General features: G+C 46.8%; 1 protein-coding gene across 1 annotated transcript in view; it reads right to left on the bottom strand.

Annotated features, from left to right (window-relative positions):
- The window catches only part of SUSD6 (sushi domain containing 6), a 94,738-nt gene that overhangs the window by 9,901 nt on the left and 57,304 nt on the right, over nt 1-27,533 (bottom strand). Inside the window, exons 3-4 of the mRNA XM_059373479.1 lie at nt 1,385-1,582; nt 253-391 (exon numbers count right to left, since the gene is read on the bottom strand). Of these exons, the coding sequence (XP_059229462.1) occupies nt 253-391; nt 1,385-1,582 (337 nt within the window). The remainder of the gene's footprint in view (nt 1-252; nt 392-1,384; nt 1,583-27,533) is intronic.

Raw genomic sequence — 27,533 nt, 5'->3', positions numbered from 1 at the left:
AGGGATGACCTTGACTTAACCTCTCTGAGCCTGAGCTTCCTGATCTACAAAGTTCCTGTGAAGATAAATCTAATGCAGGCAAAGTGATAAGCACAGGGCCAGCCACATCCAGGAGTCAAACACACAGGAGGGCGTCCCCTTTCACAGGGCACATACGGCAGAAGAGGCTGCTGGTCTCACAAGCACCCCTGTGCAGTCAGAGGCCAGACCCCATGATGTGCGCCGCCCCCCCTCCACCCCACAAGGGCTCACCTGCTGTGATGGAACGACTTCAGCTTCGGCTGCAGTAGCACAAACAGCACCACGAGGAGGAGAATAAGCGCCACGGAGCTGGCAGTGGAAGCCACTATGGATAGTGTGGGGACCCCCAGGGACGTGTGGGCATCTTTGTCTACAGAAATAAACCATCGCCAGGATTAGGTTATACCCAGACCCGGAACACAGAATTCCCACAGCTGAACTCATCCAAGGTCCCCTGCCTGGTACCACAGCTTGGGCCACTTTAGAAGTTGATATGCAGAACAGTGTTTACATACAAGGAAAGGGGCCACTTCCCCATCCTGTTTCTAAATCTAAAATTCATTTCAGACCTGTGTGGGCCATCTCACGCCTACCTTCCCCAACCCCCCAAGATCTGGCCTTTACGAACTCCTTCTGAGGCTGCCCTCAGGGCCATCAGGCTGGTAGACATCTACCACTTCCATGTCCCTGGCCTTCCACAGTCTGAGGTCCTAACCATGTTTCCCGCACGTGGCAGGAAAACTGGTAAGAACGGGGCTGTATAACCTCCTGTTCTAAGATCCTGTGACTTCAGCTGTAAATCTCAGGCTGGTCCCCAGCCTTCTCTGGGTGTGTCATGGTCTTGGGGCCCGAGTGTGAAGCACAAAGACGGCTGTCTGACACACACTTTCCTGCAGGCAGCTGGAGTTTCCTGTCATGCACGACAGGTGGAGGCAGGAGGGGGAGAGGTCTTCTGTCCAGCTGGACTATAGCTCTATAACAAAACAGTCCATTTCCATTCAAAGTAAAATAATGTAAAAGAGACACTCCAGAAGGTGTTAGCAGAACACGGTCAAAGGTCACCAGCACTTGGCTGGGCAAACAGGAGATGCTGAGCATCAAAGGGACTTTACATAGCAGAACAGAGGCCTCAGTAAAGCTACAGAGCCCCTCGGTGGCTCAGCTGAAATGCAGCAGGACACACACCAGCAACCCCAGATGTCCTGCACAAAGACATGAAATCCCAAAGGAAGGGAGGCCGCAGGGCATCAAAGGAGCTACACTGCCCCGTGGCACAGGTGCTCTGGAGGAAGTGGGCACCACTGCCTTTCAGTTTACAGGAAGCAGAACCCCAGCAGCCCCCCTTCCCATCTGCCAGACTGACCTTCGTTGAGACGGCAGCTGATCTCCATGGCTGGCTTCCACTCTCCATTCTTACAGGTCAGGTACTTGTAGTCGCCTTTCAACATGTAGCCTTCGGCACACAGGTACTCAATGACGCTGCCCGCGTTCAGGGGGTCTCTGCAAGGCCGGGGGTGGCAGATGTAGCCACCATTCTCTGGCTCTGGGGGCAGCGAACACACTGCAAAGACAGAGAGAGTGCATGGTGCTACAGTGCTGGGGTCTTCCAGTGGGAATCCCGTCCGCGACGGTGAGCCAGACAGTTCCACAGGAGGAACTAAGAGCCATTCCCTTGGGAAGGCTGTTGGCCAAACTCTGGAAATTCAGGTTGCCAAGGACACAGGGAAGCACGCTGGCCACAGGGAAAATGTCTGGCTGCTTGCAACATTGCCCCTTTCCCTTGGCACGTGCCTGGAGAGGACTGTATCCATGAGGGAGTGACAGACTCTGACAAAGTTGTGAACTCACAGAGATCTAGCACATAATATGGTTTTGATAAAACCTACTGTGACACACAAAGAATCAGAGTGAAAGGTGGTAAAATATGGTCAGCCTGGGAAGGAGACACAGTACCCCTGTTTCCAGCAACAATACGAGCGAGGAGTCCATTGTGTGAAAAAATGTGCCTTCATGGCCTGAGAGGGGATATCTGATGGATTCCTAGGCCCTCTCTCAAGCCCCCACCTTCTTCTTTTTTTTTTTTTTTAATATTTTATTTATTTATTTGACAGACAGAGATCACAAGTAGGCAGAGAGGCAGGCAGAGAGAGAAGTGGAAGCAGGCTCCCTGCTGAGCAGAGAGCCCGATGTGGGGCTCGATCCCAGGACCCTGGGATCATGACCTGAGCCGAAAGCAGAGGCTTTAACCCACTGAGCCACCCAGGCGCCCCAAGCCCCCACCTTCTGACTGGAGTAGTCACTGCCAGCACTTGTCTCTGCCCCACAGTAAAAGCCACATGTTTTGTTCAGGTAGGACTACTTAGCTTTAGAAATACCTTCCCCTCCCATCCTATTTATGCTGACAGCTCCAGGAGAAGGGGATCATCACGCCCCTTTGTCGATGAGCACACTGGCCCACAGAAGCTGAATGACTTGTAGCCAAGCGTAAGGCAGTGTATAAGGGCAGACCTACCCAGTCGACTCTGTCAGAGTAGCTCGAGAAGAAGGGGACTCTCATGCCATGGCCTGCCCTTCCAATCCTGGACAGATGCTGCAGAATGGATTACGGGGTGTCCCTTGCTATGATAGGAGAGACATAGCAAGGGCACAAAAGGAAGTGCTGTTTGGAAGGCTGGGCTGCGGGAGAAGATGTGCAGGCAGGATAGCCGGGTACCACGAACTTCAACTTTCCAAAAGCCATACTAATACAAGAAAGATAAAGGCAGGGTGCCTGGGGGGCTCAGTGGGTTAAGCCTCTGCCTTCAGGTCATGATCTCAGAGTCCCGGGATCAAGCTCCGCATTGGGCTCTCTGCTCAGCAGGGAACTTGCTTCCCTCTCTCTGCCTGCCTCTCTGCCTACCTGTGATCTCTCTCTCTGTCAATAAATAAATAAAAATATTTTTTAAATGCTTAAAAAAAAAAAAAGATAAAGGTTTTCAAAGGACATCTGATTTTGCTGACAGATACCCTGCTATCACAAGAACATCTGTATGAAAATATCCTGACTATCCTGACTATCACAAGAACATCTGTATGAAAATAAGAACTGCTGGTTTTTCTGTTTTTGGTTTTTTGTTTTTTTTTAATCCCCCCACTTCCTCTAACAGATCTGGAGTCTGACTGTGCCCCACCCTGTTCACTGGCCTGCCCACCACTCCCTCGCACACACATGCCCTCACAGTCTCTCACCAAATACCACTTCCCTTCAACCTGCAAACTGCTAGTAAGTACACTGACTGCCAGCCGGGCGTGGGGGTAGGGTGGGGGGTGGTCCTGTCAAAGAAGAGCTGATAGCTCCCTGACTACAAGTGCCTTATTGCTGAGGTGGGGAGAAAAGACTCATTTGCCAAGATTCACTAGAAGATAAGGCCAGGGTGGGTGGCCCGGGGATCCACAGGAGAGGTGTGGGCAGCTTCTCTGTTTTCTGAAACTAACAGATGAGACTAAATAAGCCAGGGACACGCCTTCTTCCCACGCCACCCACCTCACCCGAAGTCTTGAACAGGAGGAGGACAGACCTACCACACCCCTTCTGATGCCTCCTCCAACTCTAGCCAACTGGTTCAAAGAAGGTGGCCAACTGGATTTCCAAAGAAACCTCTACAAATGGCTTTACTCTTTACACTCTCCTTCTTTTGTTCAGGGCAACAAGCCTGCCACAGATCCCCCGGCTCTCCTAGCACTGTGTCTAATTGGGGCATTTCCGAGGCATAATTAAAGCTGAGCACTGCAGGGCGGCTCCATGAAGCAGGCAGGACCCACTCACAGGTCCAGTGTGCTGGGAAAGGTGGTCTCAGAGGAAGAACGGCTCATTCTGAAGCCGCTCCAGCTTTGCTGGTATTCCTGCCCATAAAGCCCACATCTGCACGAATCTTTGCGAGGAACCCTGGAGACCACCGAGCATTCATTTGATCAGTGAAAAAGAATGAGGTCTACAAAGAAGTGACTTGCAATTTCATTTCATTTCAATTCAACTAGTATTTATTGATTATTACGTAGGGGTCATTGTGCTACACTCTGAAAAAAGTTAAAGATAAGCACTTCAGGTACCTGGAGCCAAATAAGGATATGACAAATAAGTATACACATATATTTTATTTATTTATTTTTTTAAAAAAAGATTTTATTTATTTATTTGACAGAGATCACAAGTAGGCAGAGAGGCAGCCAGAGAGAAAGGAGGAAGTAGGCTTCCTGCTGAGCAGAGAGCCAGATGCGGGGCTCGATCCCAGGACCCTGAGATCATGATCTGAGCCGAAGGCAGAGGCTTAACCCACTGAGCCACCCAGGCGCCCGAGTATTCACATATATTTTATTTTATTATTTTATTATTTTTAAGATTTTATTTATTTATTTGAAAGAAATCACAAGTAGGCGGAGAGGCAGGCAGAGAGAGAGAGAGGGAAGCAGGCTCCCTGCTGAGCAGAGAGCCCGATGCGGGACTCGATCCCAGCACCCTGAGATCATGACCTGAGCCGAAGGCAGCGGCTTAACGCACTGAGCCACCCAGGCGCCCTCACATATATTTTAAAAATTGTTTTCTTTATGGCTTCTGGGTTTTGTGTCTAAAGGACATTTTCCCTTCTCTGAGGTTATACACGTACCCCTCAGAGTTTTTTTAGAGTGGGTCTTTGTTATGTAAATAATAATTTTATGAGGAAAAAAAATCGTCAGAAATACACATGATATGTAAACCCTCTCCTGCCTCTGAGTCACTCAGTTCCTCTCTTTGAAGGCACTGCTCCCATTTCTTTCATATTCTTCCAAAGATACTCCACACACAGACATTCTAATACACCTCAAAAAACATGATTAGTGCCACAAGACAGGGAGCACAATACAGGAGAGAACACATCTTGTGCAGGATAGAGTAGGCGAGGTTCAGGAAGGGGGCAGCATTTCAAGTGGGGCTTTATCTCATCAGAAGAAGGTTTAAGCAAATGCAGAGAGATAGGAAAGTATAGGTAAAACCTAGATAATAGCAAGCAGCCCTGGTTAGCTAGGTTGCATAATACAACAAAATTCAGAAAAAAGTGACAACCAATGGAACCATCTTGCAGAGGGCCTTGACTGCAACAGGTGTTTGTACTATGTTCAAAGGACAAAGGGAGATTTTGAGGGGTCTTGAGAGGGCAGAATTATAAGAGAAGCTGAATCTGATCAAAGACGGACAGAGCTCGAGGGAGCCTTAGAGTAAGTCAACAGTAGAGCAACGCTAGCACGGTAAGGTTAAGTGCACGCACTTGTTTTATGTTTCCTATGACGGTCAGACAAAGGGGACAAGCTAAATGCATAGGGCTCGGCATTGCAAAGAGGCTGTCCTGGGTCCAAGGAAGTAAGGAGGCTGTGGAAGTAAAAACGAAAAGGGGTGGGTAGGTGGAGGCAAGGTCATTTTAAGACACCAGGAACACAAGAAAAAAATATTGCCCTGCTGCCCAGTCAAACATCAGAGCAGGAGAGTCATGGCAAAGAGCAGATGTTCCAGAGGACCCTCTCAGTGATGCCTGGGTTAACAAGAAAGGGAAGAGCATCGGGAAGAGCAAATAATCATCCAGAGTCTTCTGGAAGCCACCCTTCTGGGCAAGAGGCTGACTTACTCTATGCATCAGGCTCTCTCCCTAACAACCCTTGGTCCACAGAGGGAGTTTCAAGCTCTGTTCTCAACCGCAAGAAGAAAATGAACTCATCTGATTTGGCAAAGCTGCATAATTTTTAAAAGAGCGAGAAAGCCAGAAGATAGAAATTTTACAGAAAAAAATCAATTAATTCTCCTTAGCTTCCTTCTCTGCTTTCCATTATCTCCTACAGCCACTTAGGCCTCCAGTGAGCACAGGAAGCAGCGAGGTAATTCTTCAGGGGCTGCAGAGTGCCTGGCGCACAGCAGTCTTTCAGGGAAAGGCCATCCAACCGGCTGGGGAGGGGACAGATGCAGTAGACGCACAGGAAGCTCGCTGATCTTCCACTCCAAGTCACTGTAGCCTCAAACACTTGGTAGAAAACAAGAATCCTCCATCAGCCCTTCTAAATGGGTTTTGTTTTTGTTGTTGTGGGGACCAGCCTCTTAGGAGGAGGAGGAAGAGGCAATAAACAAAGCAAACTCTGTAAGATTCTGTAAAAAGAAAATCAAAGGGAGCTCCAGGAAGGGGCCCAGGATCAAACTGTTCAGTTTAACAAACTGAACAAGCACTTGAGCCCCTGCAAAGGGCGGTATAGGGAGGAAGGAGTACTACCGCCAGCCTGAGGAGGGGAAAGAGACGTGCATTTTAAGACTCAACAAAAGAGGTTTCTGGCTGATGTCAGTTCTCAAGAAAACACCCTACTCCCAAACACTGGGACTGAGGGCTTAAGAAACTGTCAGTGTTCACTTCCAGGTTTAGACTAAATCAGAGGAGTAACATTGAGAATACAATTGAGCACAGAGAAGCAGCTGCTTAATCAAGGTATCCAAAGAAAGGATGGCCAGAGAAAAGCTTTCCTGGGAATTCAGGGGACAAGAAAAAGGCTCCCCCAAATCCAGCACACAAACCCAGCAGCTGCAATCATCAGGGACACCACTGGAAGCAGTACTGTAAATGTCCCTATTTGGTTGTGATTCCATCAAAGGACTGGAGCTCGCCTCTCCCCAAGTCATCCAAGGAGGGCCACCCATGTCACAGGACCATGTGACAGACTTCTGAGACCCACAAAAGGTTTATAATTTAGAGAAGACAGACTCACATATATCCAACTCTAATGTAAATCAAAGAAGGAAGTGTTAAAAGGTTAGCTTTTCTACTAGCCTGACACCTCTTACTCATCTGAGCACTGGTGAGACCCCAGGGCAAAGAGAAACAGGATCAAAAAAATAAGGAGGGGAGGAAGGACCAGATGGACACCACGAACAGAAATATAATGGAGCCACGTAGGTAATTAAAAATTTTCTGCTAGCCACATTGAAAAACTAAAAGGAAACACATGAAATGAATTTTAATAATCTATTTTATTTAACCTACTATATAAAAAATACATTAGTGATTACATCTCAACATGTGATCGATACACAAATATATTGAGATATTTAATTTTTTTTCATTATTAAGTCCACACTTACAGCCCATCTCAAGTCAGACTAGCCACACTTCAAGCTCTCAGTAGCCATATGGGGATCGGAGCCTGTACAGCACAGATCGTGGAGGAGAGTCTGTGTCTGAGAGTCAGAGGAGGTGTCTGGGGATGGGCAAGCTGTGGGGAGGGTCCGGAGCCACACCCCAGTGTAGGGGATAAGAGGTGATGCAGCAGATATGAAGGGAGCCCTGGGCACTGAGGAGCCAGAGAAAAATCAAGGCAAAAACAGACAAAAAGGTGTTCAGATGTGCAGTCTGGTGTTTTGGGTTTTTTTTTGTTTGTTTGTTTTTTGTGTGGTTTTTTTTTTTTTTTTTGGACATAAAACAAGGAAGGTAATAATTACTGCAAACAGATAGCCTATTACATGTGCCAGGCACTCTTGTGAGCTGTCTCTTAACATGAAGCAGGTGCTATATTATTTCCTAAGAACAATGGGGCTCAGCTGAGTTGAGAAATCTGCCACAGATCACACATTTGTAAATGACAACGGTGGGCTCAACAGGCACTCTCGTTCCTGCGTGCTGTACTGAGGCTCGTCCCGACACACTAAGCCCAAGCTTTTGGAACGTCCTGCTAACATTGTATGTGACAGGACAAGTCATCCTATAGTGTGAAAAGGCTAGCTCACACAGAGGTGCCATGAAAACCTCCCAAGAAAGCTGGGAGTGGACATTCAGGACGAATGTAGAGGCAGGGGTGGGGGGGGTAGTGATCACATCTGACTATAGTTAAAAGCTTTCTTCTGAGGCTGCCCTTAAACATCTCAGTACTAACATTTATTGACCAACTACTAAATGCCAAGCACCAGTCCAAACACTTTACATATGTAACTCATTTAATTTCACAAAGAGACCTTGTAAGAAATATAATTACTATACAGATTATTATTACTTGCTCAAGGGCACCAAGCAGAAAGGGGCAGAGTCAGGATTTGAACCCAGGAAGGCTGACTTCCCTTTGCACGGCACCAGGCAGAAAGAGAGGGTCTCCGAGCCCAGCTTCTCCTCCCATACCCACGTCTTGGAAAGGGAGCTCAGTGACAAAGACAATTTGGGTACTGCCTGTGGACAGTGAGCTCTATGACACAACAGGAGTGAACCAGATGTCCTCTGAGGTCTCTTCTGACATTTGCAAACTTGTCTGAAGTTGGCTGAGTGGCTGGCCTCACCCCTACCCAAGATTCCTTAGTCAAAGTCCTGTAGCCGGGGTGGTTTTCAGGCAAGCACGAGGTGTGAGGTGCTTCTCCCAAAGAAACCTCTGCACCCCTCTGGGCAGATTCCTGCCTCGAGTGTGTAGTGGGAACAGGAAAACAGCAAGAGGAGTTCTCTTACTCAAGTGATACCCAAGGGCTGCTTCTGTCCCTGGCATCCCCCAGCTTTCTGCCTTCCTGACCACCCCCAGCAAACAGTCAAAAGTCTCAAACGATGGCAGCGAGAGGGAAGAGACAATTTCTCATGCCATTTGCAACCTTCCTCTCCTGGAAGACAAACCTCAGCACTCAGACAGGAAGCCATTGTCCAGCTGGGATCCCTTTTCTCATGAGAACTTCCCACGCGCTGGGGGAGGGCAGACTGACACAGCTCAGGCCTTTCTCAGGGTGTGGCCCCAGGGCTGGGGCACCGGAGAGAAGGGGGGACCCACCCATGGTTTAGGCTGCCTCTAATGCTCCTCCCAGCCCCCCACCCCCATTTTCCCCGACAGAGGCCTAGGGAAGTGGGACTGGTTTCAGAGTCTGTCAGTCTTGTCTGTCAGTCTGTCAATCTGGGTCCCTCCCCACCTCTCTCTCTCTCCCTCCACCTCACAGCAAAGGGGAGATGCAAGTCATGGGTTCAGAGCCAGAGAGGAGGACCATCTTCACGGTACCCTGCTGCAGAGAGGAAACTCCTAGAACCTGGAAGCAGCCAGCAAAGCCCCCAGCTGTTTTGAAAGAAGGGCTCCCCTCCTGGGAACCCTGACCTGAAAGCACATGGATCATCTGGACTCCCACCCATCGTTGGAGATTGAGTCCCAAGTCACCAGCTCCAGAAAACCATTCCAAAGAGCACTGTCAGGGAGAACAGAGCAGCACAGGGTAGCGCTCACCAGCACAGGTCTAGAATGAGAGCACTGGAGTCACACTGCTAACCATTACCCCTGTATGGGCTGGGCGCCATCTTCTCATTCCTGTGCCCTTGCTAAGTAAGTAAAGTAGGGATCCTAAAGCAGTGTCTACCTACAGGGCGGCTGTGCGTGTGAGTCACAAGTACACAGGTAAAGCGCCTGGTACCTGGTACCAGGTCTGTCATATACTAAGTGCTCAACAAACTGCAGCTTTATTATTCCTCCTTTGTGTTCCCATAACACCTGCATTCTTCTCTATCAACTGTCACTGTGTGGTTGGCTCTGCAACAATCACTTCTCACAGATCAGTCCCCCGCCCCCACACCTACCCACCCAACCCCCGGGGCAAGTATTTGTTCTGCTCATTTCTTATCCCCAGATCTTGGCACAAAATCTGGAGGACAGAAGATATTTGGTAGAAAACTGCTTTGATTGTGTGGGCAAAATTCTGCCCACATTTCAAGGCACTGTCATGTTCCTGATTCGACATGAGGCAAGGACAAGTAACAGCCAAGAGAATCCCCCTGCAAGGTACAGCTCACGTTCTTTAAATCTGGTATGAAAACATCCTCCTGACCTGACAGGATCAGGGCCAGGTCAGGGCAGAGCATGGTCTTGGATGTCAGCCAGAAGAGTTTCGGTTTGACTCAGGGGCCCAATCTGCAACTCTGTCAATGGCCTGAACTGTTTTGAGTATTATTACTTCTTGATAGTCATTCCCACCCGCAAGCAGTGTTTAAGAGGAAGGATAAAAACGAGACCTAAACGATACTCACATGATGTCTGGCACATATCAGGAACTGATAAACTTTACATTCATTTTCACGTAGCAAAGCAGACCTTTACTTCTGGTTTTTGGAATGGAGTAGGGCAAAGGCTTTGGCAAAAATAAGAAAACAGGTTGTTGGAGGACTGTCTGGCTATCTGGAGACAGGACAGGCCAAGAATAGAGCAGGATGAGCCTTTGGTCAGGGGGTGTGTTGCTTTGCTTTCCCCTTGCTCCAGCTCACTGACACCAGCCCCTTCCCCCACTTGCCTTCTCAGCAGAGCAGTCTGGGCTGCTCTCTTGACTGACAAATGGCCTCCATATGGCCTGTTACCCTTTTACCTCCTCCCATTCTTGCAGCTCAGGGACTCAGGGGAACAGGCTGCCAGCTATGGCTGTGCCCCCACCACTCCCCCTCCTTCTGTCATGAGTGCTAAAGGAAGGGTGGCCAGGAGGACCACTGGCCTTCATCCTATTCCCTCCAGGCCTGGAGCGTCACCCAGTGCAGTGACCTACAGAGCAAAGCCCACACGACAGTGGGATGACAGCAGAGCTGGCAAGCCAAGCCATTCCATGTGCACAAACAAATGTTACTACGCATCCTTTGACAGTGGTAGTGATGAAAGGGTTAAGGGAAAGAAGATGATGTTTATTTTTCTTTTTTTTCACCAACTGCTACTTTCTGGTCTCACCTCCTTCACCCTACCATCTAACTAAGTTGTACATGTGTTTGCTCTCCCCGCTCAGAATCCCCCATCTCCAAGAGGATGCAGGCTAGTCCTCTGAGAAAGGTCCCCTTCTGCTGCCTAGCGCACTGTTCAGCTCCAGAAGGGTCACTGATAAGCAGGTAATAATGAGCACTCTGGCTTGGCGTCTGAAGCAAGGCTGAACTCAGGCGTGAAGATCAGGGTTGGGGTTTCATTTCCCACTCTACTCGTAACTCCTAATGCCAAGGCCAGTGCCACGCATACACAGTAGGCCCTCAAGAAACATAAATTTAAATTTAAGACCGATTCAGTGATTTCTCTTGTCCAGCAGGATGGAAGCAGAAGAGAGGAGGAGAATGAACACGTATCACCAGCTGCCGCCCTGGGCGCTTCCAAGCTGCCAACCCATTTAATTCTCCCTCCTACCAGGAAGGCAGTAGAATACTCAGTTTGCTCAGACAAACAAAAGCTTTGAAGAATTTAGTAATGTCTGAGGTTACCTGGCTACTAAGCATTACAAGTCTGGATTCAAACTCTAGTTTGCCCTTCTCCCTCTTACACAGAAGCTCCTTGATTACAGATGTGAGCAGAAAAAATTTACCCCAAGACCTACAAAGGTATAACACGGGGTGGGGTAGGACTGACAAAAGTTGCAGTGTCCTGTCTGGAGAAGAATGTGAACAGGCGAGTTTACCTGTGCCCAGAGGACTCAGCTCAAATCTCAAGTGGGCCCACATTTTTCAGGAGCAATGGTGGGGGGGGGGGGTTCCTTCACTAACCCCTGAGAGTGACAAACAAGCTATTTAGGGACTGCCGTTACCAAAGCTGCAAGAGGAGAACGTATGGGGGCATTTTCAGCTAGGAAAGTCTTCCTAAGCAGTCTTCCTAGAAGGATTTATGAAAGGAAGGTTGTCACTAAACGCAGAATGGGGAGGTGAATTAGAATTAGACAGTGGGCTGATTTCTGGGCCAGCTCCTGGAACACAAAGGGTCGCTGGGGCATCTCTGCCAAAGCCCCAAATAATCAGCCTCTGCCATGTGCCACCAAACAGTGACTCGGGCAGTGTTCTGCTTCTCCAAGGTGCTCAACAGAACACTGTTACTCACTGAGGCCCTACCCAACTTCAAAGAATAAAAGGAAAGAATCGGTATAAACTCTGACTACAGATGGTGACAGAGAGCAGGTGTGGACTAATCAACCAACAAAACACCATAGTTCCCTGAAAACCAATCACCAGTAACTGAGGGGCAAAGATTTGAATGGTCTTTCTGAAGAAAGATGTGACTGGGTCTCCTCATGACGTATAAACTGTAACGAACAGACAGTCTGAGCTGTAAACATGAATTAAAGGAAATTCCACTGAAGCAGACTCAGAAGGGTGGATAAAATGGACAGCCACACCACTCAATGTCTACTACCCAAAGAACTATCAGTCACAGACCCCTAGCAGAGCATCTCAGTGGAAAGAATCCTCATTTATAGGCCCCAGAGGGAAATATGCATACTGCATCTCCTACAAGAAACTGATTATCCCTACAACTCAATCAATGAGAAATCGTCATCACCATGAAGTGCTGCTTTTCTCCAACGGACTTTGGTTCAAATCAACCCCTCCCAACTTCCTCCTCCATAAAATAAAGTTCCTCTATTTTGTCTGTTGGACTTTGCATGTCCCAAATTGCAATTCTCTGCTATTTCTAAGTAAACCCATTTCTGCTGGTAAAACAAAGGACTTTTATTTTTAAGGTTAACACAAAGGCACGCCATGAAGTAAGCCTTGTACATTCTGTGGGGGCTCAAGTCGGGCCTGACTTTACCATAAGTCAGGGACAGGAAATATAAAAGGAAAAGGTTTTTTTATTTGTTGCTGTTGTTTAGGGCGAGTGGGGGTAATGAAGCCCTTACAACCTTTGAACCAATAGGTATAAGGCACACGGTGACAATGGACATATAGGCAGTTGGGAATCCACAGTTATGAAGTCCACTGATCTGGGTATTCTTCCTCCTCTATCTCATGGGGGATGGGATTCTCTTCTTGAAACACTTGATCTTAAACCACTCTGTCTCACACGGCCACCACAGAAAACGCAGCTTATCAAGACTTCTTGATTTCCTTTGTACCTCCTAGAAAGTGAACTTACCACCCTGTGCCACCATCAGCTGATCAAGGATAATGAGGAGTCACACTCTCCCAAGGGTTTTTGTTGTTCTTCTCTACCTTTTAACATTTGGGTCTTTCTAAAATTCTGGACCAGAGGGGGCCACTGAGGTCAATGGAGAGGTGGCCTGCCACAGGGTACTCTGTTCCTTCTCCCAAGCATGGGAGGCAATCCTTCCCAATTGCTTTTCTCTGAGGCCTATTTATGCCTCTTTTAAGAAACTTTAAAAACAGCAGGGATCCATTAAAATCCACTGTGAGGTCCAAGGCAGGGCACATGGCTCTCAAGGCACTTTTCCAGAAGACTAAGACTTGCCTCCCCTTTGATTTAGCCTGTGTATTTACCATCCTGGCTCCAGCACAGTGTGGAAACTCCTAAATAACTAAGCAGAGCATCCTCAGAACAGATTAGTAAAGGCTGGGCCCAGACCAGGTCAGAGTCACAGTAGGATGTCAACTGTGCTCTTACTAATCATGCTGAGGCCTGTGCTCCTGTCACCATTCTCCCACCGCCCCATCTGTCCTGGTCTTTGGACCCCTGACTCTGCCAAGTCATTTCTGACTAACCAGTCCAAGATCCCTGGTCAGAACATATTGCCCGGAGGCGCCTGGGTGGCTCAGTGGGTTAAGCCGCTGCCTTCGGCTCAGGTCATGATCTCAGAGTCCTGGGATCGAGCCCCACATCGGGCTCTCTGCTCAGCAGGGAGCCTGCTTCCTCCTCTCTCTCTGCCTGCCTCTCTGCCTGCTTGTGATCTGTCTGTCAAATAAATAAATAAAATCTTTAAAAAAAAAAAAAGAACATATTGCCCGTTGCAGCCTCGCCCATTCTATGTGTCAGTAGGTAATTATGCTCAGATGTCACACAGGTAAACAGAAAATACCCTTTAACTTTTTGTCTTCCAAAAAGCGGGTTTAATAACTTTCACCCAGAAGAGAGTGAAAAACATTTACAAGTGTTGATTCTTTTTTTTTTTTTTAAATATTTTATTTATTTATTTGACAGAGAGAGAGAGATCACAAATAGGCAGAGAGACAGACAGAGAGAGATGAGGAGAAGCAGGCTCCCTGCTGAGCAGAGAGCCCAATGCGGGACTCAATCCCAGGCCCCTGGGATCATGACCTGAGCCGAAGGCAGAGGCTTAACCCACTGAGCCACCCAGGCGTCCCACAAGTGTTGATTCTTAATATCCCTGGGTTTCACTTTCCTAATAGGAATTACACTTCAGTAATTTAACAAGTATCTATTAAACACCCACCTACCAAGGCGCCAGGTTGGTGCTAGAAATTCAAGAGTAAATAATACACGGTTCTGTCCCTAAAGACTTTAGACTCTTTGAGGACATCGATAAGGATCCCCAACGAGGTAATAGTAATATTTACTCTGCTTATCTCCTAGAGTTCATATAAGGATTACATTTATCCATTAATTCTTTCCACAAGTCTTTACACTAAGTTCCAAAGCACTGTTGCAGGCAAGGGGAGAAGAAGAGGGGCAGATGAAAAAGACGTAGACTCCCCTCCCTGAAAGCTTACTGTGTAGTACGTAACCATAATGGACACACATTAGAAATCAACAGGAAGTTCTGAAGAAGGACTAATCTAATGAGGAAGAGATCAGAAAGGATGCAACAAATGGTATTAGAACTCTGACTTTTGAGGCAAGCAGGATTATGACCATGGGATAAAGGAGAGCAGGAAGAACATCTAAGGGGGAGATGAGAGCACCATCACAGGCAGAGAAGTAAGAAGAGGTCTGTATGGAAAGCAGCAGAAGCTCCCATGTTTAACCGGAGACAGCTAACATTTAGAAAATCAGGCTGGCACCACAACGGGAAGATCCTGAATACGAAGCTGAGAATTAAAAAATACTGGGTTCCTTTTCCATAAAATGAGATTTTAAGTACCTTTCCAGTTCTAAAATGCAAAGTGATGTTGCTAATAATAAAATGAAAGCCTGCTCTCTAGAACTAATCCAGCAGAAAAAGCCAGCCATATAAACGTCCCTTCCTCCTCTCGAAACTATTTTTCAAGGGAGCAGGGTATGCTGCTGTGGTGGAGTCGGAACAGGGAAGGACAGAGAGGAAAACCATGTGAGTTTTCTGGTGCAGATTCATCATGCTGCCTAAGTTTGCCTAGGTGTGTGTGTGCATGTGCGTTTGTGTGTGTGTGTGTGCGTGCATGCGTGTGTGTGTGTGTGTGTGTGAGTGTGTGGTGGGGGGTAGAATGCTAGGAAAGAAATGGAGGGATTGGAGAAGAGAAAAGGAACACAAAGGTGTCCTGTGGTCAGTTTCTTTCCCAGGGTTCACTCACATGGCAGCAGATGGCCTATCCACAGAGTGGATCTCAGAAAGCAGCTGCTCCCAGGTCCTGATTCTAACAGCTGGGGTTACAGGACCTCTTTGCACAGGCTGCATGCTAGAAATCAATGGGCTCCATTGTGCCTTCATGCATGCGCTCTCATGTCCAGGCTAATGCCCTATGCCTGCCTGGAAAAGAGGACTGGGAAAAATAACACTACGCGCTTTGGGAGCCGGCACTTGCAAATTAATGGAAAGACACAGTATTATAAAGTTCAATTTTATTTAAATTACCTTGACTTTGCTAGGAAACTATTGAGATGCTAACTATTTGAGAGATAAAGGACTTGCCCATAAAAGGGTCAATGGGTCAAGGAGGGGGGCAGGAGGGATGGATTATAAGTGGAGGAAAGTCACAACCGCCGCTCAGCTCATCTCTCCTTCTTCCGACTGACGTGCACGGAGGAATCTGGCTCTCCTATACCAACCGAAAAGCAGGCAGAGTGTTTCATGTACGAGAAAAGGGGATAAAAATCCATAAAACCATGTGTGTGTACACAGAGGAGCGTAAGTGTACGATTACATAATTAGGCACATTAAAGTATTTATACTGCTGAGACGAAAAGCCCCTACTCAAAGGCATTCCACCAAAGTTGAAAGGGGAAAAAGAAAATAGAAAATAAAGCATCTAATTGCAATCTTCCACAAAGCCAGACATCCCCAGCTGGTGCCACAGCTGAATTCTCTTAATTAACATGTTGTAATGGCAAGTATGAAAGACACTGTATGCTTACCAACTCCATGCTGTGGCCAGCCGGCCGTGGGAGAAGCCTGCAACACTGCGGTAATTAAAGAGTTCTTCTCTTTCTACTATAGTGCACTGAGGTGGGGTGTCGCTTATACTGCTTCAAGCACACACGTGCAACTCCACACGGAAAGACAGAGGCGGAGACTGGAGAATATGAAAAAGCTCACAGCCTAGGAGCTAGCTGGTTTATTCTGGTGGTGGTTTTCTTCTTACCTCCACCCTGCCCCCTAAACTTGGGGCTTTTCCAGTGAGAGGAGGCTGGCAATGTTTGAGCAGCCAGGTCTTTTAAAACAGAAGTCTACCTGACAGCTTAAAATCATAATGTATCTAAATGGAAAAGAGATGGTAGACATTAGCATATAAATGAATACAATGAGGGGTAAAGGCATTAATTCATCAGAGAGTAGGTCAACACAGAATGAATTCTAAAGGACGGGCTCTCAGTTCTGGAAGGGCCTTGCACACTTACAGAGAAGCTTTTATTTTTGCATAACTCTTTGCTATTCCAGAAGCTGGTTATAGGTAGTCCCCCGATTTCCCTAAAAGGGCCCCCCAAAGTCAAATAATAGGTTTACATGTATTATAAGGAAGTCATGTCCTCTAAGCCAAACAAGATTGTAAAATGCCTAATTATACTCTGCCTTTTAGATACGATCTTGGTCAATACAGTTTGGCGTTTTATATATTATTCTTTAATTCTGTTTATTCGTCTTCACAATTACGCAGGGCTGTTGACTCAGTCAGCGAGTGTTCACCTGACACGAACAATTCCCCACTTCTGGCATGCCCACTGAATTTTTAAAAGCTTTTCCTTAATTATATCAATGTTAGAAGAGCTACCCTTCTTCTAACTACAATTAGCAATGTCTTTTTTCCATTTTCAACTCACCCTTGCAAAATAAAGGTCCCAAACACTCAAGGCCCTGCTCCAGCATACATGGCTGCACACCTGGGGCTGGCTCAGGGCACAGCACTCAGGACACACACTCAGGGTACGTGCTCAGGGCACGGCACTCAGGGCACGTAGCCACAACCCGCGGCTGCTCAAGAGTTTCTTCCTCAACTGCTGCACAAAAGTCCAAATTCATCACACAAAGGCAACTGGTATCAGCTTCCAATAGACCAAAGAACAGGCAGTGCCAAAGACAAATGTTTAAAAGCTGGTGGCTCAGTGTTGCTTTAGAATCATCTCACAAGGTGTCAAATTTGCATTCTTTGCCTCCTCGTTCCCCAGGCCCCAGAGGCCCACAATCATATCAGTGAACTCAGAGAAAGTAAATTCTTAGGTAGGCCCAGATACAAAAGAGAAGTGTGCCTAGGATTCAGGCTCTCTGGGCCCAGCAACACACACACCTGCATTCTATAAGAAGCCAGGGCTGCATATCCAAGGCGGAGGTCTGCGCTGCACCAGGATTAGTCACGCTCATCAGCACCTGCCCCAAGCCTGTTCCTCAGGATGACAGCTCATCCCGGGCTTCCCCAGCCTCCATGCGTTGTTGAGAGAAAATGCTTGTCACATATGCAATCAGGGAGCCTTACAATCTTGGCAGATGTCTCTGGCCAGACCCTGCAGTGGAACAAGTTAGTAGAACAATGGTTCCTTCCCCAACAGGGAGCAACTTGGCCTGTGAGTAATGGAATCAGTGTGCCTCACAATCTCCATGCCAGTGAGTATTGTCCTCTCAGGCTAGCCCACGTGTATCTGCAGCCCTTCTGCAAAATCAAATGAAACCATGCACCCCAAAACTGCAGAGCAACTGATTCTGAACTCCAGGCCTGCTGCTTTCACCTCTTCCCCGTCTCCCTCAATCTTTCCATCTAGCCTCACCTCTCAGAAGGACAGAGAAAAACAAACATAAAGACTACCAGACCCTCCCCAAATGTGGGGCAGGGCCCCTGAACATCAAGCCCTGTTTTAGGGAGCACCCTCTCTCACAACCATAAGGAGACCCTCTCCCAGTAACTATAATAAAGTGGTTACTCAGAATGGGTTTAGCAGTTTATCTACCAGCAATCCAGAGCAGAGCACTTGGGAAAAACAGGAAGAAAGCACTGGTCTTACAAGACCGTAATACGAAGTGGCAGCTGAAGACACAAGGCTCCAGCCAAGTGTCCCTCCAGGACCTCTCCTTGGGCCAGGGACGCAGACCCCTAGACAGAGAGAACCAAGGCTGGCAGTGGAACTTCTGCCTGGCCTACACCCTGGTCTGGCAACAGGCTGGGGTGATCCTCAAAGAGGAACTGCTTGCCGCCCAGGGCTGCATCCACAATGCCTACCCTGGCCATGCTGTGGGTCTGTGCCAGGGAGCTTGGGCTGTGTTGGCTGGGAGTGGCAGGCCCTGCCCAGGCCCAGCAGCTGCTATTGAAACTGTCATTCATTTCCTGACTTAAGAGAACTGAGCAGTACCTCCCTTGGCAACCACTCACTTTCCCCTCCCACTGGAAATTAATAGATCTTGTGATAAGCATAACCTGCTTATGCTTGTTTGTCCTCAACTGCTACAATCTCTCAACAAAAATTTATTTTCCCTAGTTTCATTTTTCACTAAGAGCAACTACTAGATAGGTACTCTAACTAGATAGATGCTCTATTAGGAAGAGCATGTTTTCACTGGTCCTTATAATTCAAAGTTACCCAAATTCCTTATTTAACATTGTTAAGGGGGTACAGGTCCAGGGGAAGGTAACAATATGCAACACTGGCAAAGGATGTGGAAACAGCACTTTTACTGCTCGTTAGGCATGATGTGACTCGCGCCAACTGGACCTGAGCAGTAATCCCTGGTAACTCACATTCTACAATGATGCCAGAGGCTTGAAACCTGCAGCACATTATGCCTGGTCCCACAGGGCCTATCAGGGGACATCCCTTCTACACCGAACAGGGCCTGGTTGGAAAAAGCTTTACTCAGGGTGGCACTCAACAGCTAAGTCCTACTTACTCAGACAGCAACGACCTCATGGCTAGAGTTGTTGTGCCCTCCTAGGGGAGATGCAAAGGGCTATTGGCACAGGCCCCTGGGACCATGCTCATAAGAGACTTCCACCAGGCCATTCCTTCCCCGCCAGAACCTAACTGCATGACTTCATCCCAGAACTATGGATAGAGTTGGGAACCCCTCCCACTGCGCACCTAGAAGAATACTCCAATTTGCCCTAGTAAACTAATCTTCCAAAAAAACAAAACAAAACCCACGTTTGTCCAATGGTCTCTTCTTAGAATCTTCGAAAGCCTGCCAATTTCTTTCTACAAGTAGAAATGTTTCTGCTGGATATGCAAGGCTCTCCACAAACTTCTCGTCCCATTTCTCCAATACCAAGCCCCACGAGGTTACCTGCGCTGGCCTTACTCACCCATGACCATGGCCTCAGATCAGCCCTCTGGTTCTTCTCAACTTCCCGTCTCCTCACTATCCTCCACTTTTCCCTCCATCAATTCAAACCCAACATCCTGTGCAGGGCTGATCTCAGTGCTCCCTCCTAAAGGAACTTCCTTCCTCTGGGCTAAAACATCCACGGCCACACAACCTAGCACACAGTTACATACCGTCTGTTGCTACACGTGAGTTGATACTGTCTCTCCAGGGTACTGTGAATATCCCAAAAGGACACAGAACCTGCCTTTACCTGCCTGGGCACGTTTAAGGCACTGGACAAACATCTGATGGATGCTGTATCTGGAAGGGCTGAGACCTCTTACAACACGGACTGATTCATTGCTTTAGAAGACCCTAGCTCTTGCTTCCCTGAGAGTCTCTCCTGCCCACACCCCACTGCTGGACGCAGTCCTGGCAAACTCCGAGACTTCTGCCTGCAAACAGCCAGCATTCTGGCTTGCATCAAAGCTTCGAACAAAGGATTTCACAACATCCCCACCCCCTCCAGGCTCCAAAGCTCTTCAAGGGCACCCTGTTTAAACAAGAGGTGCGGTGTATTTTTGGGAAATGATGAAGCAACTTCCCATAAGAGAAAAGAAAAAAAATCCCCCAAGTGTAAAAAGGCTTCTTGGAAAACCAACAGAACAGCATTCCTGCCAGGACAGAGAGAAAGGATTTGACATCTAGTCTCTTCATGTTTGGCAAAGGAGCCGGCTGTGCAGCGAACAGGAAACGGGAGCTGCAGGGAGAAAAAGGAGGCAGATCCTAATGGGCAGACGTGGGACTCAGCACTGTGTTCAGAGCCAGAGGCCCAACCTAATGCTTCACTTGATACTGCCCGAAGTGCCACTGGGAGCTCCCCTACCTCCTCTTTCCCTCATGTGCCTTCAACACCAAATGTGACCCTAAAAGGCTGGGTGCGAATGCAATCGTATTTTACATCCACCAGAGACACCTGCTATTGAAAACAGCTGCACAGAGACACCTTCAGTGGTTGGCAAATCTTCTGGCAATAACCACTTTTGTCGGAAGTGGTGGGGTGGTGATTTTGTATTTCATACATTGATTTGATTACATTAAGGATTGTTTTCTTATGTATTCCAGAGTGCCTGGGTTTCAGGCAAGGAGGTGTGGACAAACTGGGGTAGAAGGAGAGAACCCCTATCATTTGCTTGATCTGCAAGCCTTATCTAGGTACTCCTAATATTTCACTTTTGTAGCTACTAGTACTCAAACATGACAGCAACATTAGCACTGCTCCTTAAGTAGCAAGCAAGAAAAGCATTAACCACAAAGGAAACCTCTTAGGCCCAGGTCCATATGAAGACCTAGCAACACAGCATTTGTAAGCCTTGAGACCTCACTCCTGTGGCGTAAGCCCCTTCTCCTGAACTTGAGAATTCATATCCACCTAGCCTGTCTGCATAAATTAGAAGGCAGTGTGCAACGGAGCAAATCTTAGCTTTGCCCTTATCAGCAACATAACCCAAGGAATAATAACTCCTCCCCTTGTGCTGTCTTACTTTCCCCACTTACCTAGAGAACACTCTCCAGAACTACAATAAACTACAAACTACCAAAGAAAGTCAACTCCTTTCAGATGCAGTAACAAGGTGAAGAAGGTGCCTGCCACCTGCTAGCCTCTGCCTTGAGCCCCCCCGCAGGGCCTTCCCTGCCTTAACTGCCACCCCCACCCCTCTTCTAGCAAGGCCACTTAGGCCGGCAGTCTTTCAAAGCAGAAGGAGCCCCTTTTCTTGGTACCTTGTGGACTCCCCTCATAAAGCTCTTTCAGGAAATAAAAAGTTGATCTTCCTAATTTGCATCTCTAACAGATTTCCAGGGGTCATGAAATTATATTTTTTAGGCTTTGAAGGGGAGGTGGGAGGCTGGGTGTGTCTAAATGGGAAAAGCAGCACCACCCAGTACCATCTCCGAGGACAGCCCTTCTGCCAGCAGCATAACACATACATGCAATTCATGTAGCACTTTTTAAATATACCAGTCAATTTACTACACTTCAAAATAAGCAACGGCTGAATGAGTGGTGGGGAGAGTGAAGACGAGGTGTTTCCAACCTCTTCATTCAGTGCATCCTCTTCATGCAGGCAGGATGTGAAGATTTACTAGGATGTCTACATGGGCTCCTTAACCACAAAAGAAATCCCCTTCTCTTGCAGCTACTGAACAACTGGGTTGCAAAATGACAGGGGCCAATCCTGTATCAGAATTTATGGGGAAGGAACTTGTGGGGAAGAGATGGAGACTGAGCTGCTGTACCTTAACAAAGCCACAAGTGAAACAAAGACTTAACCGAAATTAACCTCGAGTGTTCGTTTTAATTGGAAAGACTGAGTCAGTGGGGAGACAAAGATGAAAATGAAAGCATCCTCTCCGAATTCATACTTGTTGAGTTTTGTGTGGTCTGAGAGTCAAACAGGCTCTCCTCTAACACAAGAAAGGAGAGCAGCACTTGAGATGGAGGGAATAGAGCAAGGCACCACAGGACTTTTATTATGGGAATGACAAAGTGCAGTCTAGAGCACAAGATAGGGAAGTGGCTAGAAAGGAAGCTGAAAGCACAGATGAGGATTACGTTGCTAAGGCATATGCACCTTAATGTACGTCCTTGAGTGAGCCCTGAGTTTGACTTCTTTTGTTTTAAGGAGAGAAGGCTGGTTCTAAGTCTGAAATTCTCAGAGTTACTCTGGTAGCAGGGTAGAAGGCAGACCTGAGGGGAGGGAAGTGGGGGAGACAGTACGAGTGTGGAGAGAGATGATGAGGCCTTGGATGTCAGCAGTGTTTTCTCTTGTAAGGGGCCATCATTCATACCCCAGACTATAGTTAACACACCAGCTGCCTGCCCACCTGCCCAGCGCAGACACAACCAGGACGAAGAGCTCTGGTGCTTCCATGCTAAACAAACTCAAGTGTCCAGTGGAAAGTGGGGGTTTTGAAAAGGAGGTATGCTTCCAGAATCCCAGTCACTGGGAAGTTCTGGTCCCCTGGGCAGCAAGCTACAATGAACTAATGAATGTAAGGATCCAAAATGAGGGTGTACACCATCTCGACAAGAGACTACTATATTTTGCAAAATGCTAGGAAACTCTCTTGAATGAAAGGGATATGAAGAAGGTGCCTAAATCCCTGCTGATCCTTCTCCCCCCATCCCCTCCCTCACCTCCCCCTAATAAATAAATAAATAAATAAATTCCATTGTGAGGATCTTTGTGGGAAATGTTCTATTCAACCTATGTAAAAGTTTCTTAGGAGGGTGTGAAATTTAAAAACTATTCCTCATGGCTGAAGAGCCTGGGAAACAGCAGATGCCACTCACAAAAATATATTCCAAAACTTCTAGAAGAAAATATAAGAGCCCATCTTTATGAAAATTGGAAAGAATTTCTTAAATAATTTTTAAAAACCCACTACATTCCAGAAGGGAAAAAATATTAATAAAGTTGTCATTGAAAGCAGCAATGGTTCTCAAACTCTTTGTTATAGGCCCCTTTATACTATTAAAAATTGAAGATCCCCCAAAGATTTATCTATGTGCTACATCTATCAATGTATATCACAGACAAAAATGAAACTAAAAACATCTGTATTGTGTATTCATAAATTTAAAAAATAAAAACAAAAGGGGCACGTGGGAGGCTCAATGGTTAAAGCCTCTGCCTTCTGCTCGGCTCAGGTCATGATCCCTGGGATCTAGCCCTGCATCCTGCATGGGGGCGGGGGGGTCTCCGCTCAGCAGGGAGCCTGCTTCCCTCTCTCTCTGCCTGCCTCTCTGCCTACTTGTGATCTCTGTCAAATAAATAAATAAAATCTTTAAAAAAACAACAACAAAAAATGTCACAGCAATCATGTTAACTCATGTCATGTAGCCTCCAGAAACTCTACCCCACACCTGTGAAAGAATGAATGAGTACAGAGAAAAGGCAAATAGCATCTTAGAATTGATATGAAAACAGTTTCAAACCTTGTCAACCTGCTGAAAGGATCTTAAGGACCCTCAAGAACCTCAGCCATAGAGAAAGGGAGGGGCCTAGCTGGCTCAGTTGGTAGAGCATGTGACTCTTGATCCCAGGTTGTTTTGAGCCCCCACGATAATAAAATCTTTTAAAACATCTACAAAATAAGAGAAGTTAAGAAATACAAAATTAAAGCCACATGTGGATTCATGCCCATCAACTGGCAAAAATTCGTATCTAACAATATCAGGTATTGCAGAGCAAGTGGAGAACTAAGGATGTTCCTATACATCAGTAGTGGTGGAAATGCATACAACTACTTTGGAAACCCATGTGGCAACATGTAGAAAGCTGGAGCTGTATACCTCTGTTAATCCAGCAGCCCTGCTGCTAGATATCTATGCTAGAGAAAATCTTATATACATGCTTATGACACATGTACAAGATGCTCCTTGTTGGGGTGCCTGGGTGGCTCAGTCATTTAAGAGTGTGCCTTTAGCTCAGGTTGTGATCCCAGGGTCCTGGGATCGAGCCCGGCATCGGGCTCCCTGCTCAGCAGGAAGCCTGCTTCTCCATCTCCCACTCCCCCTGCTTGGGTTCCCTCTCTTGCTGTGCCTGTCAAATAAATAATATCTTTAAAAAAAAAAATGTTCCTTGCAGTACTGTTCCTAACAGTGAAAAACTGAAGTCACCTATATATCTATCAATGAGAGGATGGTTACAAATATTTTGGTATATTAACACAATGCAATGGAATACTGCAGGTAAAATGAACATATCAATATGGCTAAATCTTAGAAACAATGCTGAGTGAAGGCAGGGAGGGCTATGGGAAATTAAAAACATTTAAAAACATATAAGACAATATTCCATATTGCTTAAGAATCTAAGTATAAATATGCAAAACCTGTCTATGTAATATATAAAACACATGTAAATACACATGTAAGTATGCAAAAACACAAACATGGTTGGAAGGATACACGTGAATTTAGGACACTTCTCAAGCAAATATGGCAAAATAATACATCTGGGCAGCAAGGCCCCAGGTATGATATTGGTCTCCATAGTTTTTTAATGTTTTTAACATTTGAAATTTTTCACTGAAACACTGAAAATGAGATAATAGATTTCAAGTGGCTACCTCCTGGAACCTACTGCACACTTAAGTGTCAATATTTTACAATCCCAAACTAAGGCATATATATCATTTCTTAACAGGGGTATTTGGTAACTTGGTAATTTATCTAATCCTCCTAACCACGAGAAGTCCCATTTGGTCCCCAAATACAAACAGAAATCCCAAGATTCACCAAGCCTGGTAAATCCTATGGAAGACCTGGGATTACCTTTTCCTGGGCTCTCAGTGTATAGGACCCCGAATCCCAGACCTGTTTGCGCCCAATGACTGACCCCTGACCACCACCCCCGACCCCAGCACACTCATCTGAAAGCTAAGCTACCAAATAGCATCTGTAAAAATGCTTTTCTCGACAGTCAGAGGAACATGCAGTAATTCTGGGCATGGACTTCATTTTCAGGCTGCTCAGCCTCAACCGCCCCACCACCTGCCTTCAAGACAAGGGAGCAGCCAGATTGCCCGGGCTGCTTCCAGAGTTAATTTTCATCATTTAACCTCCACTCCACCCATTCTTCCTTACTTTAGCCTAAAGGCTTAGTCCATAGGAGAGGGATCTCTATGATGTCCAAACCCAGGTCTCCTTCATGCAACATGGAAGGCATGAGCATGCCTTTAGGGTACAGTGTTTTTCAAAGTGTGCCCCCCCCACAACCTGTGACAGAACGACGGGCAACTGGTTAAACAGCTTCTGCCTCTGGCAGGGAAATAATGAAATAACTGCACCCTTGGTTTCTTCCCTGAGGAGAACTGAAAGGCTGTTAAGACTGCTTGTCTTGTCGAAAAACTCCCAGAGAATGAAGACTGTAGGGCTGCATCCCAGACCAACCACACGATTCTTTGTGGGCGCGGGGAGCCCAAATCAATTTTTAAAAGCACAGTAACGCTGGAAAAGCATCACCCCAGCAGATGTTGGTTTCCTAAATCTGATAAAGGGACCAAAACTGTACCATGTTCACTGTATCCCAGAGTCTCAGGCAGCTAAATACCAACCAAACTCCCTTTCCCAGAAATCCCTTCCCACCAGCCCCAGTGGAAATCCCCGCTCTTCTAAGAACTTTCCTGGACGATGTCAGCATGAATTCTCTTCCTTTTAATAGCATTCAGTACCTGAACCACTTAAGGGGGATGAAAATGTATTCTTACCTTTCCCCCAGTTAGATGTGAGGGCCTCAGTTCCCGGAAGAGGGCCCAGTGTATATATAAGAGCTTTTTAACACTTAAATGGCTGACTTAAAGCTAAAGACAATGGCATAGGGAAGTCAATACTAAAACACACACATATGCACATACACACAAAATCGGTATAAGAAGTATCTGCTTTTTGGGATCTGCTTTTTGGGACCTGGGCTCAGATCCCCGCTTTATCCTTGATTGGCTGTGAGCAGTTCATTATTGTGAGGACACCAACATGACATGATACATGAGAAAGTGTTTTGCATATTGTCACCTGCCAACAGTATACGCTCTTGCAGCTACTGCTACCGTTATTTCTCTGATTTCAAGAGCTGATTTGTATTATTTATTCCTCTTTCCAACCCACGAAGGAAAAGCACAGAAACAAGGATTGAAACCATAAGAATACAGAGAATACAGAGAAATAAAGCCTCAGAGGCCACAGTTCCCAAGGACTGTGGGCAGCCACTAGCCAGCCAGACCTCACCTACTTGGGCCTTTGCACCCCAACTGGGCAGGGAGGAGGTGCCAGGGAAACCCTCGGCAACCAGAACGGTGTCTGGCACACCACAGGAGAGTTTGCATTACTGCCTGGGATGAGAGGCTATGGGGAATCCTTCCCATCTGTACAGAAAGAACTAAGTAAAATTTTATAGGAGCAGGTGAACTAGACTGAGGCCTCCAAGTGTGTGTGAACTTCAGTGTAGCCACAGTCTCTGTCGAAGCCTGTCATTAAAATCATCTTCAAACCACTCTTCCAGCAAATGAAAAGCAGAATTCAGTATCCAGCTGCCTCTGATTAAAGTAGGGTAGTGGGGGAAAATGAGAAACAGAGTCAAGATTTCCAATTACCACTAACAGGAGGGTTTTCAGAAGGGAGGAAATTAATGGAATCATCAAAAGGCTGATGATTTGACTTAAAATGAATTAAATCAATCTCAATCTTCCCCTGTTTCAATAAAAACCTTGGGCTGTTCAGTTCTTGAGCTTCCTGAAAGCCGCCCAGGCAGGATCAGAGGGGCTAAGTGACAATTAGCCAAGGCTGGGAAATCTGTTTGCCCCTACAGCCAGGCTGGAGAGACAGGGCCAGACAATAGTTCTGAGGCAAACAAGCTAATTTTTCCAAGCCAGGAGTCTCTTAGCCTACCAATACAAACATCAGGAAATAAAGGTGGAAAACGGGGTCAAACTCAATCTGAAGAACAGCAAATCCCTCTAGGATGGGGAAAACATTCTGTAACTTATAGGTACCTTAGAAAAAAAAGGTAAAGACCAGGGAGCTTAGGAGGTGCCCCCTCACACAGACGGCTTGAGTAGGGCCTTTCGTGATATCCTCAGACACTCCCAAACCCCACCACACTCAATACACCAACAGGGCAGGCTAGCTTCACCAGCGCACAGGTGAGATGAAACATGTCTGGAGAGAGGGAAGGCGGGAGGGCAAAGGAGCACAGTTATGCCAAGCTGGAAAAAGGAAGGGAGAAACTGAAGGAAAGGAAAAGAGGTACAGGGATACAAGCCTCTATGCCATTCACCCAGCAAATATTTACCAGGCCTACCAGGAGCACCAGGCCTGGCAGTGGAGGAAGTGGAATAACAATCCTGAGCACCCTGGAAGCGAGAAGGGAACAAAAAGCCTGTGAAACCTTGCAGTCAAGTGTGACGATGTGCAGTAATGGGCCTGGGGCCCGACGACCATGCTAAGTCATTCCTCTCTGGACACAGGTTGTATAGAAGCAGCATAATGGCACAGGCCAGAGACTCTCTAGAAAGAAAAGTTACTCCAATTCCCAAACTGTTCTCTAGTTTCACTTTGGGCAAGGCAGTCTCTGGACAGGACTCTGATCAGTACTGCTTATCAACAGAAGTT

The sequence above is a fragment of the Mustela nigripes genome, chromosome 13, assembly GCF_022355385.1.
Source record: "Mustela nigripes isolate SB6536 chromosome 13, MUSNIG.SB6536, whole genome shotgun sequence".
NCBI lineage: Eukaryota > Metazoa > Chordata > Mammalia > Carnivora > Mustelidae > Mustela > Mustela nigripes.
Note: the sequence above shows the minus strand (reverse complement) of the source record. Positions and strands in the feature narration are given on the sequence as shown.